We start from the raw sequence: 19,091 nt of genomic DNA on the forward strand, positions 1-19,091 counted from the left end.
TTAACAGTGTTCCTTTTACTTAAGTGTTAGCGGGAAACAGTCCATGTTCAACACACTTAAATACCTTGTAAAAAAAACCCAACATTGGTTAGGAACACATTCACCACTGCTGACCACACAGGTTTTTATATTTAATAGAAATTAAATTAGTAGCTTAATATACACAATGTGACACTTTCCAGTCCAGTAGCTCTCCAATTCCTGCTTTCAAGTCACAGCGCAAATACTGTACAAAAATGCTAACAAAGAGCAAACACTGTCACAACAACACTGGACCCAGAAAGGTTTAGGGTTATCTGGAGCTACACACGCCAAAGGATACATAATGCTGGGCCCGTTGTAGTACAATCATGCATTACCAAGGGACAGCTCTACTGCTGGCTATGCACACACTGCTTGCTGCAGGGCTGCAGAGCGGGCTGCCTTATCGCGCCCCGTAGCTGTAGTAGTAAGGCTCGTCCGGGCGGTATCCGTACGCGGTGGCTGGGCGGCCAGGAATCCCTGGTGACTGACCAAATCCATCAACTCCCACACTACAAAAAAAAGAGAGAAGAGACAAACTGTGGCTTTGTATATGGTAGGGAAGGTGAGCTAGTGCTGGTGTCTCCAGCTCTTTTGTCAGGCAACTTAGCCAGCCATCTTTCCCTTCTGGCTAGCGTTGCTCCGCCTCCTCTTCTCTTGGTGGAAAGAGAAATGCTGCAGAGAAATCAACACAAAAGGCTTTCAGGTGAAACAGAAATCCCAGAAGAGGCAGAAGTCTTCCACGCTTTTATAGATTTACTGGCATAGCACTTTACTTCTCTGACTCAGTTCCTCTCTCTGTACATTAACATGTATTTCAGAAAAGGCTTCAAGCATGCTTCTTGCAGAGCCCACTGGTAGCCCTGCCCTGCACACCTGAACAGCTTTATTTCTTCCTTTGCTACATTTCTGAAGCCCTGGGAAAACACCAGCTAGAAACGAGGAAGTGAGAATATCTGGCACAGCAACATAGTTCAGTAAAGGACAGTTTCTGGTGGGACACAAGATTGGCAGCCAAGTAGCAGAAATAATTCATCATATACTGAAAGGCTATGTACTAATGAGACACAATAATTCATTTTTCATACAGAGCAGCATCTTTTACACCTAAAAAGTCCCAAGGCAATGAATTAGATATTCAAGCACAAGGACTGCGCTGGGAAAAGTGGCACATATTTCATGCTCAACAATAACTCTCATGCAGGAGGTAGAGGGAAAATGAACATTGCCTAAGATACTGGATTAGTGCCTGTTCATAGTTACAGCACTTCTTAACTTCCACTTCAGTAGAAGGACAAATGGAAAAGGATCCTGATTTATTGTCTGACTAAAGATGCATTGAAAGGAGTTGAACTTGCCCTCTGAAGACTGTCAAAACACAAAGAACCGAAGTGCTTTTGGAGTGGGGAAAAGCTGAAGCTCATTAGTGCCAATTATGCATATGGCACATGGGTTATGCAACAATTGAGCCTGGGAAAGAATCACCCATCCAGAAGATGTACAATGGGTGGGCCCCAGGCCCTGACTCAGCCAAAAGCTGGCACTGCTGAATCAGTTGGACTGAAAAGGCTCAGCTGAAGTTCTGGGAGACCACGTCCATCACTCTGTCTCTGCAAAGACACTTTCCTCAGACTGTACCTCTGTGAGGTCCTAGACAATGATCCTTCGTGCTTGGTTTCTCAGGTGTTCATTCATGTGATATTCTGATAACCAGGTGAAGATGGAAGGTCTAAGGCTAAAAGGGTGGGAACAGACAGTCAACAAGCTGAACTGCAGAGAAAATCATTCTGTTGCACCTGAATGCATCTTGAAAAATGCAGCACCCCAAAAGTGCTTTTCTATTTCCACATCTGCCTGCCTGTGTTTCAAATGGCCACACCCCTGTCTCCTAACTCATACAAGGAGCTGTCACTCTGACCTTAACAACCCATCAAGCCCCCTCAGCACAGAGCAGCCCTGGTGTAGCCTGTAGTGGTGCAAAGCTATGTGAATGCATGCTTCTGGATCCATGTCTTCCTCTGACCACCTATTCCTTACTGCATCCACTCCAAAGTCCAGTTACTCTTCCTCAAGCCCATTAGCCAATGAACTGGTGACCTCTGAGACATCTTCTCCAGGTCCCTCCTTTGCACCTGCAGTTTTCTTATTAGCAGGTTTGAAGACTTAAAAGACTCCTGAAAGAACGGATTAAAAGGAACCCTGTTACTTTATCTCTATTTAACTCTTGTGTCCAGCAACACCAAACCCTGCACTCACCTTAGAAGATGGGCCCTGCTTCTACCACTGTTACTGATTTGCAGTATGCAGAGACATTAGACACACAAACCAACTTCACATGGGCTGTGGTTAGGTGTAGCTTTCAGAATACAGGCCACAGAGGAGTTCTGAACATGTCAACAAGGACCTAGCAGGAAGATGACCAATGTAGCAGTTCAGAAATCAAACATGTTGAATAACTGCTATAAAACAATGCCAAATCTTTAAATGAGTTCTTAAATTAGGAGTTCCTGTTAGTACTATGAGATAATAACATACTAAAAGAAGATACAGTGGGATTTCAAAGTGTAGAGTCCACTTCTGTCATGCTGCTACAAGTGATAGCATACAGATGTAACACTGCAAAGAAGCAAGACCCTTTAAGCTACTTTTAAACTTAGGAATTCCATTGTTTTCTTCCAAAGATCCTTGAAGCATCTAAGGTTGATTTATAATTAAAAAAACATTTTAACAGAAAACATTTTTCTGGGTTTATCTTTCAGTGCTTTATTTCTGTAACTATAACAGCAATAGTTGTGAAGAAATTGTTTTTATTAGTTACATGAGCTCCCTCTTTGCATTTCTGCTAACTATTGAAAACATCATTGTGGAATGCTGTGGCAGGTGAGTGAGCAGGTGTGGGTACTGTGGGCTGTGAATTCTCTATGGAGGGATGCTGTTGACTGCAAGTCAAGTTAATAGGGGCTTATGCCTTGGCTTCAGGGAAGACAGCAGTAGCCATCCTCAGGTTTATTGTGGCAGAGAGGGACACCACAAATATAGTAGCCTGAGACACCCATCACAAAGCAGGACTTTCTTCTTGTGGCTTCTCTTGATGGTGCAGAATCAAGAGAACTTCTCACTATGTTATACACCACCGAAGCAAAACACCACTGGGGTTTGGGGTGAGGTGTAATGACGACAGTGGGCCACACGGTGGCAGTAAGTATCTATCACTACAGGCAGAGCCGTCTCAGCTACTCCCAGTTCAGTCATCCTCATTCAAAGGACTTTTAAATATATTTAAATTGATAACGAGAACAAGGAAAATATGGTTTCAATCACATTCTCAGCAAATCTTTTTTTTTTTTTTTTATAAATGTGTAAGTAATTAGGTAAAGATCCCTAGAGTTTAAACTTTGAGGAGTATCAGTTATTTCCAAATGGTTTAGACGTATGTTAGTGTCCTGAAGAAAACTGGAAGAGATGGATCAGCTGATAACTGCTAAGGATAGTTAAAAAAAAAAATTAAAAGGGAAAGAAAATCACATTAAAACACCTTGATGCAATCACCACTCCCTCCTATCTAAATATTTCCCTTAAGTAAATGAAGGCTTGTCCATGCTTCAAAAAAAGAAGCTGGCTTCGTTTTGACATTTTAGTGCTCTTGAAAGGTACCAGCTTTGCCTATCTGACTGTTTGCACTGGCAGTGCCTAGGAAGAATCTCATCCTCTTACTTAAGGAAACGCCACTGAACCCAGGAGGTAACCAAGTGGTGGGGCAACAAAACAGCAAACACAAGTCTGTGGGCTGAAGTCTGGCTTACTCATGAGGCTGGCAGGCCAAGGGCAACAACTCCAAAAGTATAACCTGTGGAGGAGGAGACAGGGGTCCTGATGAATCCTTGCCACTTTTGCTAAGAACAGCAGAAGGGCAGAGCCAGGAAGGATGGCAGCTTTTTGGCCATAAACACTTGTTGGATAACGATTGGCCTGAGCTCATGATTTGTGCCTATGTGTTCTTAGATTTATACCAGCAATCAGCTTCAAAACTTGCTCCTAGGATAAATGTGTTGTTGGCCTTACTTATGCAGCCAAGCATCAGCCTGTCCTCCCAGAACTAGGGACACAACGATGCCATCAAGGCAGCAAAGCTCATCCCTGAACTGGTATTTTCTCCTGCCGTTAGTCATCAGCCCTGCTCAACTACGGTCCTGCAAGTGTAGTCAACTCCTGTAGCTGGATAGCAGGTACAGATCACACAGCACTACGAGGAACTCCCCATATAAATGACTGATACTGTGGCCTTCATCTCAAGTTATTTAAGGCAGTTTTCTCTCACAAAACTGCACACATACGCAGAGAGACATTGGTGCCTGCTGAGCAGGCTGTCCAAGCACAACTGTCTTCTTGTGCAAAGTTTACCACCAGGCCTGGAGCTGACGGAGTTAAACAGTGAACAGCAGAGTTAATTACTGTGTACTGCTAACCTCAGTTGCTGGTTCATTTTGAGACCCTTTAAAATATGAACTGTGTATTTTACCCCTACGCACTCTCTTAATGATTTGTTTTTTTTAGACTGAAATCACTTCCAGCCATCAGTTATACTCATGGTCTCTACACATGCACTTCTCCAAGCACAAATATTTCTTTTTCCTATTGGTCTGCCAGCCCCTGTCAGAGCAAATTTCACTTTAAACTAAATGCTATGATACTTAAAACCTCTTGGATTACTCGGGCTGCTAGTGTGATCTATGACCTTCCCCAAATGACAGCTGAACTTTCCAGTTTGCTTGTACTGCTGGGGAACTGAAGAACACATGCCGAAGATGAAAACGTTCCTGATGTGCATGAGTGAAGAGAGATTTCTTAACAGCTCTGCTTATTGATACTTACTCTGATTCATAATATCCAAATTGATATGCCCATCTAGGATCCTAGGTGCCTTGACAATTTAAAATGTGTCCCTCCTCACTGCAGGAAATTCCAGCCAGCATCCTGCCATGCCCACAGATTATTTACTTTCCTTAACTGCCCCCTGCAGCCAGAGCCTCAGAGACCAGACAGGCTTTGCGGCATGGCTGGGAGAGCTGGCAGGCTCAGACAGGGAGCCTTCTTCCAGCAAGCCTCTGCTGGGGTTCCCCTTCAGGTGCCTGTGCTGCTGGGGAGTGCATGGTACAAGAAGAGAGAGAGGAGTTCTTGAGCTTGGTCTGAAGTAAGGCAGTTAGCAGCTGGGTGCAGACTGGCCACAGAGCAGGGCTGCTTTCTGTAAGCCTTCCTGATGCGATAGACACCTGAGCCTGTCCACACCAGCATTCACACTGTTACTTCTGCGGGTGCTGACAAGGGGCTCTAAAATGGGTACTAATTCCTCCGGCATCAGCAGGGCCTCAGAAGGGCTCACTGGGTAAATTCTTGGTCAAAGCTGACCCCTTGAAGTCCTACTGGAAAGCCTCCAGTAGGATGTATGGCTCTCAGAGCGATCTCAGTAAGAAACACTGTTTGGGAAACAGGCTGCATGCTTGGGAAGGAGGCATGAAGCAGTATGGCAGAAACTGTGTCAGACTGTATGGTAACAGACTGACTGGGTGCACAGGCAAAGGTGGCCCAGGAAGAGGTTTCACCTTAGAGAGTGAAACATCAGTTTAGAAATGTACACTTTAGGGCCCAAATTTCATCTTTTTCTGCCTGTCAGTTTCATGGTTAGTAACAGAAAATTAAACTGGCATGAAATCACTGCTCACTACAACTGAAATCCAAGCTAAATAACTATGGAGCTTCCACCAGAATCATTTCAGATACATTCCTTTTCATCCTGAGTCTGTTCTAAACCCCTGCCAATCCTCCCTCCTTACTCTGCACCAACATGGCTCACGCCAACCTCATGTGACAGGCTCAGCTGCTCACTGGAGATAGAACTTTATACATTTTATTAAAAGTAAATTTATTTAAAATTAAATCTATTCATTAAGAAGTACCTAAATTTACAATTCACTAGGTCCTCTGCCCTTGGTAGGACCAAGCAACCACTACTTACAGCTCAACTGATCACCAACTCTGCCAAATCCTAATGAAGGAATCATACCTAAAGTTCTCCATGTACTCAACTGAGCTGCTGAGAAGGTTTAATTGCAGACACAAGTAGGCAGCCCCTGTTCACACGTGACATGAGTTCTTGCTGCTGCAGCTATGCACCACCACTCCTGAGTACCAGAGAATGGGGTTTGAACCCCAAGATTTCTGAGCATCCTTCAGAAGTCTGACATCAGTACAGTTAATAGCAACCCTGCTGTTTCCTCTGCACCTTTCTCCTTTATATACCTTATCTTATTGCTTCTAAAAAGCAATCATCTTCACCTTCCAGCCTTCCCCACCTCAGCCCAGGCAGGCATTTAGAATTCTGTACAGTACATCCTTGAGATACTGGTGTTTTCCCTTCTGTGAAGCTGTGACAGCACCATTGATAACATACAGCACAGTAGCTATCCTACATTGCCTTATAAACTCTTATGCCACAAATCTCTGTAATCCACAAAGCTCTATCAAATGCCTGTGTATAACAGACAAGACAAATGATGTTCAGATGAAGATTGAAGGGGTATTTTACCCTCAGGAGGTACCTAAGCCATGCAAGTGGCACATCAGTCTCTTACCTCCAGACAAGCACAGTATTATAACCTGTACAACCAAGATGCAGTTTGTTTATAGTACTTGCCAGCAAGAGACACATGAGTTTGCCAGCAGTAAGGTCTGTAGTTTCTTCTCTTCTCCTAGGGCTTTTTGTTTGGTGGAGGCTTTTTAAAGCACTGATGAAAGTGCTAGACTGTAGACCTGAAACAACGGTTACAGTGCAGGGCAGTACAATCACATATGGGGTGCTGCAGAGACTGCAGCCCTGCTAGCCCCATTAGGAGACTAGTTAGCAAACACTGCAGCAACCTCCCTCCCACCACAGGGAGAAGGGTACAAAGAGGCAGGGGGAACTGGTGGCATCCAGGCCTTGACCCATTGTTCAGGCATGGGGAATCAGGCATGGCATGCATCCAAGCATCAGAGGTAGGAAACATTTCTGAATTCCTTTAGCTTCTAAAATTCTCTTCAGGGAAAAGGACTGGATCACCATTGGAGGTCACTTCCAACCCACACCATTCTGTGATTCTACGATTTAGCCAATCCTCAGCAGGTACCAGCTAACCACCATATTTTAACCAAGGCTCAAAGCTCATGAAGCCCATGGACTCTTTGGGCTTTCTGCTGATACTGACAGCTAAACACTGAATGGGATACCATTTTCCTAAAACCAGTCATGAAAGAGTGAAGGGCATAAGAAACTGGCATAAAGCTGTCTGCCTTTTCCCTTGCTTAGAGCCTAGTGATTGAGAAGAAGATCCTATGTGCCAGCTACCTCTGGCTTTGCTTCACTGACCATAAATTTTCTGTCCTCCAGAGTAAGAGCACAAATATGGGTTATGGAGAAACAGCACACAACTGAGAAGCCTTAGAGAAAACAATGTTTCTTTATATAATGTCCTGTAACTGTAGATTCTCCCACTACTGGTAATGACGTTAAACTATAAACCACAAGTCTCTTAAATTCTGTCTCTTGTGGCCCCAATTTTTTCTCCTGCTATCTGCAAAGCTTTTTTTTCCCATGCTTTCTCTCCCTCAAGCTCAAGTGGGAGGGGAGCTTTGTGGCAGGGACTGTGACTGGGTTTGCTGCATCAAATACCGTATGTATCTCTACATTAGCACTGAATATTCACGTTCCTTAAGTAATAGTTCTTTATCTGCTCAAATGATAAAAAATGCCAGAGTGAACCTGTGCAATTATATTATAGCTCCTCTGTGCATCATGATACAGCTTTTATGGATATGATCACATCTCTCCTTTCATGTGATTCAGCTTTCTTCAGCACATTTAATGACTTAGAGTTTCCAGTTGCTTCTGGAGTTGGTGCCCAGTTGTATCTTGGCACAATGCTGCTGTTTCTGCCATTTAATTATAAACAAATGCAACTCTGACAATTGTGGAAAAATGAGCACTGTGTCTTGTGTGTCAGGCTCCAGCTATGCACCAAGCAATAAGCGTGCCAAAATTCAGTGGTGGGGAGGCAGCACTTAAAAAAAAAAAAATCCCAGCTGAATAGTAAGCAAGCAATGAACTCAAAACAAATGACCTTGCTTAGCCAAATTCAGTAAGAGCCTTGCTTGAAAGCGGTAGAGCTTGCCATCCTAGCTCTGTGAAAGCAGCCCGAGACCTGGACTCAGTTTCTTGCTCTGCCAGTTACCTGCTGTGTGATCCTGGACAAGCTGCTCCTTTTCTCCATGACCTCAGTTTCCCATTGGAGTATTGAAAGAAAAAACACCCCAGACATTAAAGACAGCAAAGGACAAACTGCAGTAATAAGAAGACTCACACAGACTGACGTAGATAGAAAAGACTTTTGCTTATTAACACCCCTTAAAGCAGGGGGCGGGGGTGGGGGGGAAAGAGTATTTCTGATGTGCTAGAAAAAGCAATCAATCCAGAATATGGCCAAAGGGCAAAACAGCCACTCATTAATTCAAGTTGTTTCCTAAAGTCATCTTGCTTCTTTGAAGGGTATCAATCAGGCTAACTCCCCCAACATTCTCTGACCCAGGCTCACACCTCAGGCACATGAATGGGAAGTTTGTCAGCTATTCTCTACAGAATTTGTTAAAAGGTCAAGTGCACAGTCAGAGCTGGAATGGAAACCAAGAGTTCTGAATTCCCATTATAAGCCTGACGGGAACATCTCCTGTGTGTTTGGCTCAACAACTGGCCAAACCCACTGATTAGATACATCCATTTCTTAAAAACTAATTAGAATTAAAACAAATAAAAAAGCCCTGAGGAGCAGGCAATAAAAAGCAAAACATCTTTTCCTCTCCCTCTCTCCTTGCACAGTCTCAAGTATTTCTGTCATCTCCCTAACTTGCGGAGAACCTTGCCTTAGACCAGTAGAATGCCTGGCTTGGGACAGTTTCAAGCATCTCTTTCACTGAGCTCCAGCAGTATCAGTGTTATGTTGGGCACAGAAGCTTCAACCATCAACCTGAGCAAAATAAGATCCTGAAGTGGCAACTTCATAGAGGTGACAGGTCTCATTGACTAGATCAGCTCAGGGTCTGGTCCTGTCTTTCACCAGCATTCCCATTACCAGATGGGAAGTGCTTCTTGTTTCTTGTGCTAGGTTACAGAGCAGGGGCACTGTGAAAACGTGCTGGGAGAGAAGCACTTGAAGCAGAAATGCAAGTCTTCAGTGCCTTGCATTGAGAAGCTGAAGAATTGTTCCTTTAAATATTTATACAAGCTTCCCAAGTCCAAGCACAGCCACTCAGCTCTGTGCTTCAATACAAGTGGGGAGAATGTTCCTTCTTGTGCAGAAATGTCCAGAAAAGCCGTGCAAATAGTCTATGGGCTGACAGTTGTGCTGTCTCCAGGGCTCAGCACCAAGAACTGGGCAACTCAATGTGGATGAAAATCCAGATGCTGGAGGGAGGGACAAAACATCTGTTCTGCTTTGACTTACAGCTGCAGGCAATAAAAAGCTTTCAAAGTCCTTTCTGAAAGTTAACATTACTACGGGATTTGCAGTGTTCATTGGAGTGCACACAGCAATTGCATTCAGGACAATATTAGTGATGAATAAACTTTAAATACATTTTTACCAGTGTAGACGATAGTCCAGATTTCAACTACAGTGCTCTAGTGAAATCTTGTCAAAATCCATCTCAAATCAGTGATGATTTTAGTATAAACCAAGAAGGAAGTAAAACTCAATGTCTCCTACTGCTTTCTGTCTTAAGACTAACACTGGATATATTTTAGGGAATAAATGAGATACAAATAGAGGCCCGGAACATTTTCTTGGAGAGCTATACCTTGGAATACCACTATCATTTAAAAAAAACAAAAACAAAAACAATCAACTTTAATTAAGTGAATAAAAAAATAAGATATTTCCAGGACAAGGGCTGGGCAGGGAGTCTTGGGAAAAAATAAAACTTAAAAGACTCAAAACCCAGAAGGCAAATAAAATCTAAATTTATTCGTTATTTTTAAAAATCTCATGGTCAAAAAAGGTCTAAGTTTTCCAGAGGGGAGAGAAAATGGTGGATTGGTCATCACACTTGAATGGCTGAAGCTGGTAAATGCAGATTTGTAGAGACAAATTTTAGAATTGAAACAATTCAACAAAAAATTTAATTGGATATGTTAATTTTTATATTAGGGACTTGTTTGCAGCACACATCCAATTCAGATAATAGCCATAAGAAATACCCCACTTTTAGAAACTCCTCATTGTAGGTTTCATTTTGAATCCTGTGAGCATTGCTTATCCATTGCATACAAAACACCCTTCACTTTATTACAGTTTTAAATCTTTCTTCCAGGTCTGGCTTTGCAACTGCTTGTCTTGATAAAATAGGTCGCTTGAAAAAGGAAAGCTCAATAAAATGAATTACAAAACCAACAAGATTAAACTGATTGTGCTGTTTTTGTACAGTGCAGCTGAATTCTGCAAATATGCTGCTGGCTGTGGTTTGGCATTTAACAGCATGTGATCAGTGAGAAGGAGGAAATTTTATTCTCATTAACTGTTGCAGATTTACTGCAGTGAAAAAGGGCTATGTAACCTGAGAAGTGACAGAATGGAAAGATCAAAGCAGCAGTCTGGAAACTAAATAAACCTTCTGGCTACTTCCTGCAAGGAAAATTCACTCTGGCAATGTAAAACAGAGTCCAGTTAAAAACTACTCTCAGTTTTATGAGCTGTCACAGCAGCTTGAGTGGTTTGGACCAGTCAAGTTTAGAACATTATATTTCCTTGTTTTTGTCTCAGATACTTCTGTAAGCAGTTTTATAGTTTCTTTTTCTTTTTTAAAGAGAAAAATAAAATTCTTTTCTTTTGCTTGAAATCGAGAAGGTCACAGCTAAACTCATTAAAAACAAGCAGGTCTTCATTTGCACATTCCATTCCCATTTACTGCATTTTAATATTTTACTTTGAGATTTATAAGCAATGTACATTTGCTTTAATAACTCTTCCGCATTCTGTTCACTTATTGTTTAATATAAGTGCAAATCAGTTTACAGAGCCCAGATGGCTTGTAACCAGGGAGCCAGTCTATTCCTAGTAGCACATCTGGAGGGACTAAGAGCAGCAGACAGAACGTGGGAATTAATTAATGTTACATTTCAGAAGAGACGGACCCAGGTTTAGGGAACTTTTTGGTAAGACATTCCAAAGGACTTGAGCTAACTGCTACAGCATTTTAGTATTCTTTTAAAATTCTTAATAGCCACCTAAACCATGTCAGTTAAATGAGGCCAACTGCAGGTGGAATATAGTAAAATAGAAAGCAACTAACAAGAAGAAATTTAAAAGAAGTAACTGCAAGTGAAGGAGGCCCAAGCATCCTATATTCCAAAAGAGCTAAAGAACATTAAAACCTCAATGCAAACTCTCTTCCCAAATGGCATCTGCAACTTGCTGAAAAAATTGCACCTTTAAAATATTCCCAAGCAAGCTATTTCATCTCTCAGCATAGTGGTGTAATTGTTCAGAGCAATTAAACAGCTCTTACAGTCAATGAAAGAAGTGCAACACGATCCTTCATGATGACGGACCACACACCTTGGAGAGGTGGTGTGGTCTGGTCATCAGGCACTGCAAGAGACATCAGGAGAGCACTGCTCTACTCCAGGCTCTGGCACCTGACTCTGGATGAGTAACTTCTCTTCTTGCCTTTGGTTCCCTTCATGTCTTAAGTGTCAGCTCTTTGGAGCAAGAACTGTACGTTGCACTGTGGACATGTCTGTGTGTTGGGAGATACAAGGAGAGTTGCTTGGAAGCTGCTCCTGATACAGTGTGAGAATAGAATAATAATAAATAAGCACCCAAGCACATAAAAGAAGTTGCTATGTATGGAATACTTGATATGAAGAATATTGTCCACATCTTGAATATTCCCAGATTATAGACAGTGATGGGTCCTAATCCTGTAATGGTGCGGTATGCACAGATCTCCACTCCAAACCCTGGGAAAATCTTACTGCTGAGTATGGGTCACAGAGAAAAATTTTCCTCCCTTTGAATAATCAGACTCCTGGTCTTCAAAAATGCCACAATAACTGTCCACATCTAACAGCATAACTCAGTCAAATACATATTAGTGACAACTCAACTGGGTTATAATATGATCAAGCTGCAGTATTGAATTTCTGTAAACATGGCTTTGAAAAGACAGTATGAAAAAAACGTTATAAAGTGAAAACTAGAAGAAAACATGACCACTACTTAAAAAAATCAGGGGATAGAAAAGAGAGAACTGTATTTCAGTACTGGTATAGAAACAAATTATTTTAGACTAGACACAGAGAAATTCAAGCTCACATTCAAAAGCTCTTAGCAATGAAGCACTCATGTTCTAGAAGCATCACTCCCACATTTAAGTAGTGAAGGAAAACAACCACACAGTGAATTTTGATTTAGGCCATGATCCAGGATCTCAAGAAATCAAGTCAAGTCTTTCAATAAGCTTGTCCTAGACTGTGATCAAATTCCTGCAAAAGACAGCAATTTCTGCTTGCTTATTATGATCTTTTGGATGCAAGACCTTAATTCCAAGCATATGTACTGCCTGACTAGGCACTGATGAACAAAAAGAAACTTACCTGCCTGTTTTACATGACTAGTCAGTAACTGCTGTATGGTCCAAATGAGATGCGTGCTTTATCTCTGTTACTATATTAAGCCACATCAGGCGTTTAGTGAAATCTTTCTGACCATATCCAGTTTAACTTCTTTAAAACTAAACATGTAGGCAGTTAGGACAACAGAATATGATAAGATATATGACTCTGCTACCACTAACAACATTTTTGTGGGATTAAAAAAACAAACAAAAATAAACCAAGTAAAATGAAACCAAGCCCAACCCAGGAACTTCATCGGTTCTGGGCTTCTCTTTAAGACCTTTTCAAATTCGTTTCAGTGGGATTTACAATTTGCTAATACTGATGTGTGATAAACTAATAAAACCTGCCTACAAAGTTATAGGCCCAATTTACTAATAAAACCTAATTCAATCCTCTTGGGAAATGCAAATTAAATAGTGTCCAAATGGTAAAAGCTGAGTAAAACACTGCTAAACACACTGCAAAGGCAAAAAAAAAAAAAAAAAGAAAAAGAAAAAAAAGTTTCTTGGTTTTATTTTTAAAACAAAACTTAAGTAAGGAAAAGAAAAAGCAATGCACAGAACTGTAAGAAATATCACTGCAGTACAATGTTTGAAAGTTGAATCATATCCCAACGGTAATTTCCACCATATTAGCTTTTCTTTCTGTTAATTAAAATATTTTACGCTAACTTGTCCACCTCTAAGACAGGAAAGCATGATTGCCTCTATTCAATGGATGAAGAAAGAGATGTGGATACTTTCAATTCTGCTGTAGCAAAGACTACAGATGACATTTTTTATCTAAGCTAATCTTTCCAAGTACCATGAAACAAAGTTTTTTCTGCTCCTGATGGCTGTGAAGGTTGCCTGAGGAAGCTCACTTTTACATCTACTAAGGTATTGGTTTTTCTCCTTCAGAGATGGCATTTAGCTGCTGAAGGCTAACTTCAAACTTATAAATAAACTGTGTAGTTATTACTGAAAATCCAACATGGATGAGAAGTATTCCACAGCTGGGTCACCAACTCCTTTGTTCCTCTCCTCAGGAAAGAAGGTTCTTTTTATCACCAGTATATCCTATAGAATTTAGACATGAAAGCAAGAAGTGATGAAATCTCAACTTCAATGCTTGAGAAGTCCAACTTGTGACTGCTTTTAGCAAATCTAATTGAAGAATCTATACAGAAGGTAACTATATATATTGATGCAGAATATAAATTACAGGGACAATCATTTAAAAACATATTGATAAATATCCATACAGTGAGCATTTGCCAGCATCTGATGCAGTTCCTGTACCTGGCCAGAACAGGAGCTACTCAGCTGTTGACTCACAGCTGGGAGTTCACACCACATTGCAAGAGTCAACATGAACAGAAGGCAACAGACCTAGGTCTTTCCTCCATGGAAACTCACATCTGATTTTCATCAGGGTACCCAAGCAGAAAAGCCTGTGGATATGACGACTTTTGCCATTGACTGTGGACTTTTAGCACGTGGGTAGCTTAGCTAGAGACAGGCTAAGTCACAGTAACAGTCTTCCCCCCCACTCCCACCAGGACTTACAGCCATGTATTAAGTCACTGAAGCCCACATCACCACAGTTTCCATCAACTGAAGACACAACAGCTTGGTTATGCATGCCTGTACTTGCCAACAGACACAGCTTAACTGAAGTCAACACAGAGCAGCCTGCAAGGTCCTGGCTCTACATACTTAGATCACAAAATATCACAATGACCTGCCATGGCAAGAGAAGAAATGCAGCTACAGTTTTAGGTTGTAAATCCAGGCAAGAGAAAAGATATTCCACCAAGGACAGAGACAGACAGTCACCCCATAAAATTGGTTTTGCTTGACATGCCAAACCTCACTGCTTCCTGGGAAGAAGGTTCAATCGGATCTCTGTTGAGAGGAGATGCGAGTGCACACCCTGGGGGCAGCACACACCCAGAAATGCCTTGACTCAGGGAAAATGAAGATTGTGCAATGGCAGCTCTGCTACATTTTATAACGAGGTTCGTAGATTCTGTGCTGCAGAAAACTTCCTCGGGAAGGAAAACAGCTTTGGTTAGCTCCAGCATTCCTAACTATTAATCTTTCTAAAGCTACAGAGAGAATTTGGGAGCCCTGATGAAGATATTAACAAAAAATTGGCTTTTGCACCTAAAGTTTACGCTGTATCTGGTTATAGCTAGGAAAGTTTAAAAAGTGGTCTCTTCCCTGAAGGGTAAGAAAAATACTGTGGACATCTCTCAAAATATTTAGCTGTTACTATGATGTTTGTGTCTTACAGTAATTGGTTGCTGATGATTAAAATTTGATAAATGGCCATAGATTCTTGGAGATGTCTTTCAGCTGGTCTTTATCCCTTACAGCTCAGACACTAAGCTGTCATCACATTAGCCTAAGGTGAGGGATTTTTTTGTCTGCTACAATCATAAAACGTTCACTCTGTATTAAGAGTTATCAGAACCAGAAGCTTCGAATACACATTTTAATAACAGATGAAAATTTCAAATCTATGCCTAATGCCCATCTGCTTCTGAAGGACAGTAAGATGATTCAAAGCTGGTAATCTAATCACAAAAATCTTTTCCTAGTCAATGAAAAAAACCTGGATGCAAGCTGTCAAAACAACCTCCGCAGCCACGCATTTTCTGCTGAATGGAAAACATACCTTACAATCTGTTTGTGTTCTGCTCCAAACCTTTGAGGAAAACAAGAGATGCTGTTTATGTATTTTATCACTGCTTCTGTGCACATTACATTCTGAAGTAATCCTATTTATAGACATCATACACAACAGTACAATGCCACTAAGAATATAGTTCAGAAGTAAGAGCTGCAAAGGCTAAAGCTGCAAAATGCACAAGCTAGATTAGCAGAAACAAAGCATTTTTAGTTCTAACAATACCTTGAGTCCCTAAAGTGATGGTGGCAGGTTAGAAAAATGGCAGGTTTCCAGGTCTTCATTATGTGCCGTGTCTCTTTTATGCTGACCATCAACAGAAACACCAATCATTCCTGCTTGCTGTGGGATATACCCAGAACAGCAAGCATGCAAGAAACCCACAAACTGAATTTAGGGCTAGATACTCTTAAATTCCCTTCAAAGTAGTTCTGTACTTTATGATGCAGGAACTGATCATGCATGGTAGCTTTCTCAACTCTTGGCAGTAGTCAGTACTCCAGGTTTCAAAGGATGCCCAAGAAACCCTGGGAAGGGAAGGCCATGTCTTTGAAAAATGCAGCCTCTAAGACACTCCACATCTGTAGATGCTCTTACTCCTAATACTATTACTTCATATTTCTCTCAAAAAAATATGGAGGGAAAAAACCCCACGTGCTAAACCACTAAGTGCAGGTGTCTATTAACATCTTAAGTTTTCAAAAATCCTGTTTTCCTCTGGGGCTGGAAAAACGACTTTCCTACCCACCTAAGACTGTGCAGCAGCTCTAGGTATGTAAGCCCCATGTCTCCTGGGACAGGGACTTGACAGTAGATGGTTTTAGTTTTCCTGATGGGCTACAGGGGAGTCAACCACTTCATCAACTGCACATCTGGATACAGCTGCTTCTCCAATTCTCCTGAATTTTCCTGACTGCATCATGGAACTGCAATGGCAGATGTTGCCCCAGACCTCTGCTAGAACTAGCATCCTGCAGCCAGGGAAGCACATGGGTTTCACTGTCTGCTCGGAGTAACTGGTATAACAATTTGATGGCAGCTGCTGTGTGTTGAGCCCCCTTGCACTGGTACTATTAAACATTGCGCACAGTGAAAATCTTCACAGCCACTTCAATTTGATTGTGGTCCTTGAAAACCACTCCTCATAGACCCCATTTTTTGCCTCCAAAAATATGAGCTGGCAATCAGAATACAGTTAAGCCCTGGTAATGCACCGAGGGCACCAACACTAATTCAGCACTGGCTCAGCTTCTCAGTGACGTGCAGGCACCAAAATGGTCTTTCTGGCTGACTTGTTAGGCTTTCCTATAGGCAATGGGAAACTCTGATCCAGTCTGAGCACATTGAAAAGATAGGAAATCACCTCAGAGAAATTAAAGAGGTAACATATCCTAAACCTTCCTCACAGGAATGCAGAAAGTAGAAGAAAGGATTAGATTATTCAAAGTTGAGTAGTAAGAAGTCAGCTCATGGTTGCCACCTACCTCAAATTTCACAGGGTGGTCTTAAATGAAGGAAAAGACTCCTTCAGAACTCATCCCATTGCTTAGCAAAAAACTAATTCTGTTACAGAATTAAAAAGCCTAAGGTAGAAGGCCAAGACCAGAAGGCACAAGCATAACAAATGTGCCACAAAAAACCAAAATGGTGTAACAAATTAAAAGACCAAAACTATGCTTCTACTCATTATTAGCCCATCTCACTTTGAACTCACAAACCACATTACTATTAACGGGCTTGTTAGTTGTCTATGCAAATCATAACCCAGTTTGTTTAAAAAAAAATAATTCTGAAAGCATTTTCAAAAATTAATAATAGAAAACTGAACCATTTTTTATAATAAAAATCTTGATTTATTAAAAGCTGGAACTGGTTATAAATAAATCCTTGACATAAGGTTCTTGTTAGTTTTAAACTGCAAGCATAAAAATACCCTAGAATTATGTTTTGGTATGGATGAAATGTACACTATATAACACATAAAAAGAGCCTTGACTTGCTGCTATTATTTTTAATTAGGCTCTCTAGCACGTATGGTTTTACCTTCCAACACCAATTCAGATTGGGGAAAAGGGAGGGTCTGACTCTCCAAACTCATGGGACTGACAATTCCATGGCTCATTCATGCCTTGGAGCACTAATGCATTTTACATTAGCTCTAAGCATCAGGAACTCCAGGCTCCTGGCGCCAAGAAGTTCAAAACGGTAATGACACACATCTGAAAACTGGGATTCGCTGCTCGACTGCCAGTATCTATTCTATCAAACAATTCAGCCCCACTCTGTTACAAATAGGATAAAACATTTGCAGCAGCTCACACTGTTTCCAATTAGACTGTGTGTCTGGACTGCAGATAAATCCATGGAGCAATCATATTGCAAAAAGTCTTCCTAGAAAACAGGATTCTACTGAGAAACACGAATATTTAGAGAGGCTATCATCAATGAGCAATTACAGAGTTTGTCATTAGCCAAACTCCAGTTCTTCTGTTTTCCTTCTTGAGGTGAGCCTCCAAAATGGCTTGAAATATTACAAGAGAATTCTACAAATACTTTATTTAACTAGGTACACACCAGATGTATTTTGCTACTTATTTTAGTTGGAATCCAATCAGACTAAAAAGCAGTTTACTAATGTAGCTCCCTGATAAGGGACTGAAATTTGAGTTTCAGTAATCTACTTTAACTTCTACCCAAGCACACTTAAGGATTTTTTTTTCCCCCCCAGTTGAAAGCTTTCTGGCAAAACAAGAGCATCTTGACTGGGGCTATATCTAAGTTCACTGTAAACAAAGGAGTCTGCAAGCTTTACCCTACACACCTTTCCTCTGACCTCCAGCAGGCCATGAAGACTGTTGGGACATACAACATTTGGGTTAATACAGAAATCTCTCATCTCCTGGCTTGTCTATTTTGAAAGCTGAAGAGAGTAAGTCACACAGTAAGACTCCAAGAGTAGCATATAAAGAAACTGAGGGAAGTATCAGCCATCAACTGCATGCTCCAAAACAAAGGTTGTGCGTTTGGAAACGATCACTGCCAATATCAACTGCTCAAACACAGGCTCTGTGCAAAGCATTACATGCTAGTCTAAACTTGGTCCTTACTGAGTATAAATACTTCATTTTTTGAAAGAGGATTCACCTCAAGTCCTATTTCTTTTCTTGATAGAGATATTTTGATTGTTTTAGTTTGCTCTCTAAAATGTCAGCACTACTCCACCCTTGCTAAATATTCAGCTTTCTGGTGCATCACAGGTAGAATAATCACACAAGTCTAACTGTCCACTGCCCTTTAACAATTACAAGAAGTCAAAGTAAGGGAGTAAATATTGGTTTTGCTTCAGCTGTATATATTGTGGATTAGAAATGGTGACTAATGTTGTGAAAATACCATTATTCTTTTGGAAAGATACAACTTCTACATATGAGGTGGGCATGTCCAGACAGTACTGTTACTGTTAAAGTGAATTCTGTACCTTGTCTGTAAAGTGTTTGAAGTATTTCCTGCTAATGAGCACACATAATTCGTGTTCTACAACAAGCATTTCCTAAATCCATGAAGATTTCATTCTTTGAAATGAGTCTTTTCTGCTCTGAACTCGTGAGAGATGTCTACTCAGAAATTCAAACTGGAACAGCTTGCTAACATTCAGAGGAGAGGTCATTGACCAGAAGGGGAATTCAGAGAAACA

At 41.1% G+C, this 19,091-nt stretch overlaps 1 protein-coding gene across 3 annotated transcripts in view; it reads right to left on the bottom strand.

Moving 5' to 3' along the window:
• Positions 1 to 385: 385 nt before the first annotated feature.
• KIFAP3 (kinesin associated protein 3) overlaps positions 386 to 19,091 on the bottom strand; it is a 71,300-nt gene continuing 52,594 nt past the window's right edge. For all 3 annotated transcript variants that reach the window (XM_054384097.1, XM_054384095.1, XM_054384096.1), the window contains one exon: positions 386 to 533. In XM_054384097.1, the coding sequence (XP_054240072.1) occupies positions 425 to 533 (109 nt within the window). In that variant the 3' untranslated portion in view covers positions 386 to 424. The remainder of the gene's footprint in view (positions 534 to 19,091) is intronic.

Source organism: Indicator indicator, chromosome 10, assembly GCF_027791375.1.
Source record: "Indicator indicator isolate 239-I01 chromosome 10, UM_Iind_1.1, whole genome shotgun sequence".
Taxonomy (NCBI): domain Eukaryota; kingdom Metazoa; phylum Chordata; class Aves; order Piciformes; family Indicatoridae; genus Indicator; species Indicator indicator.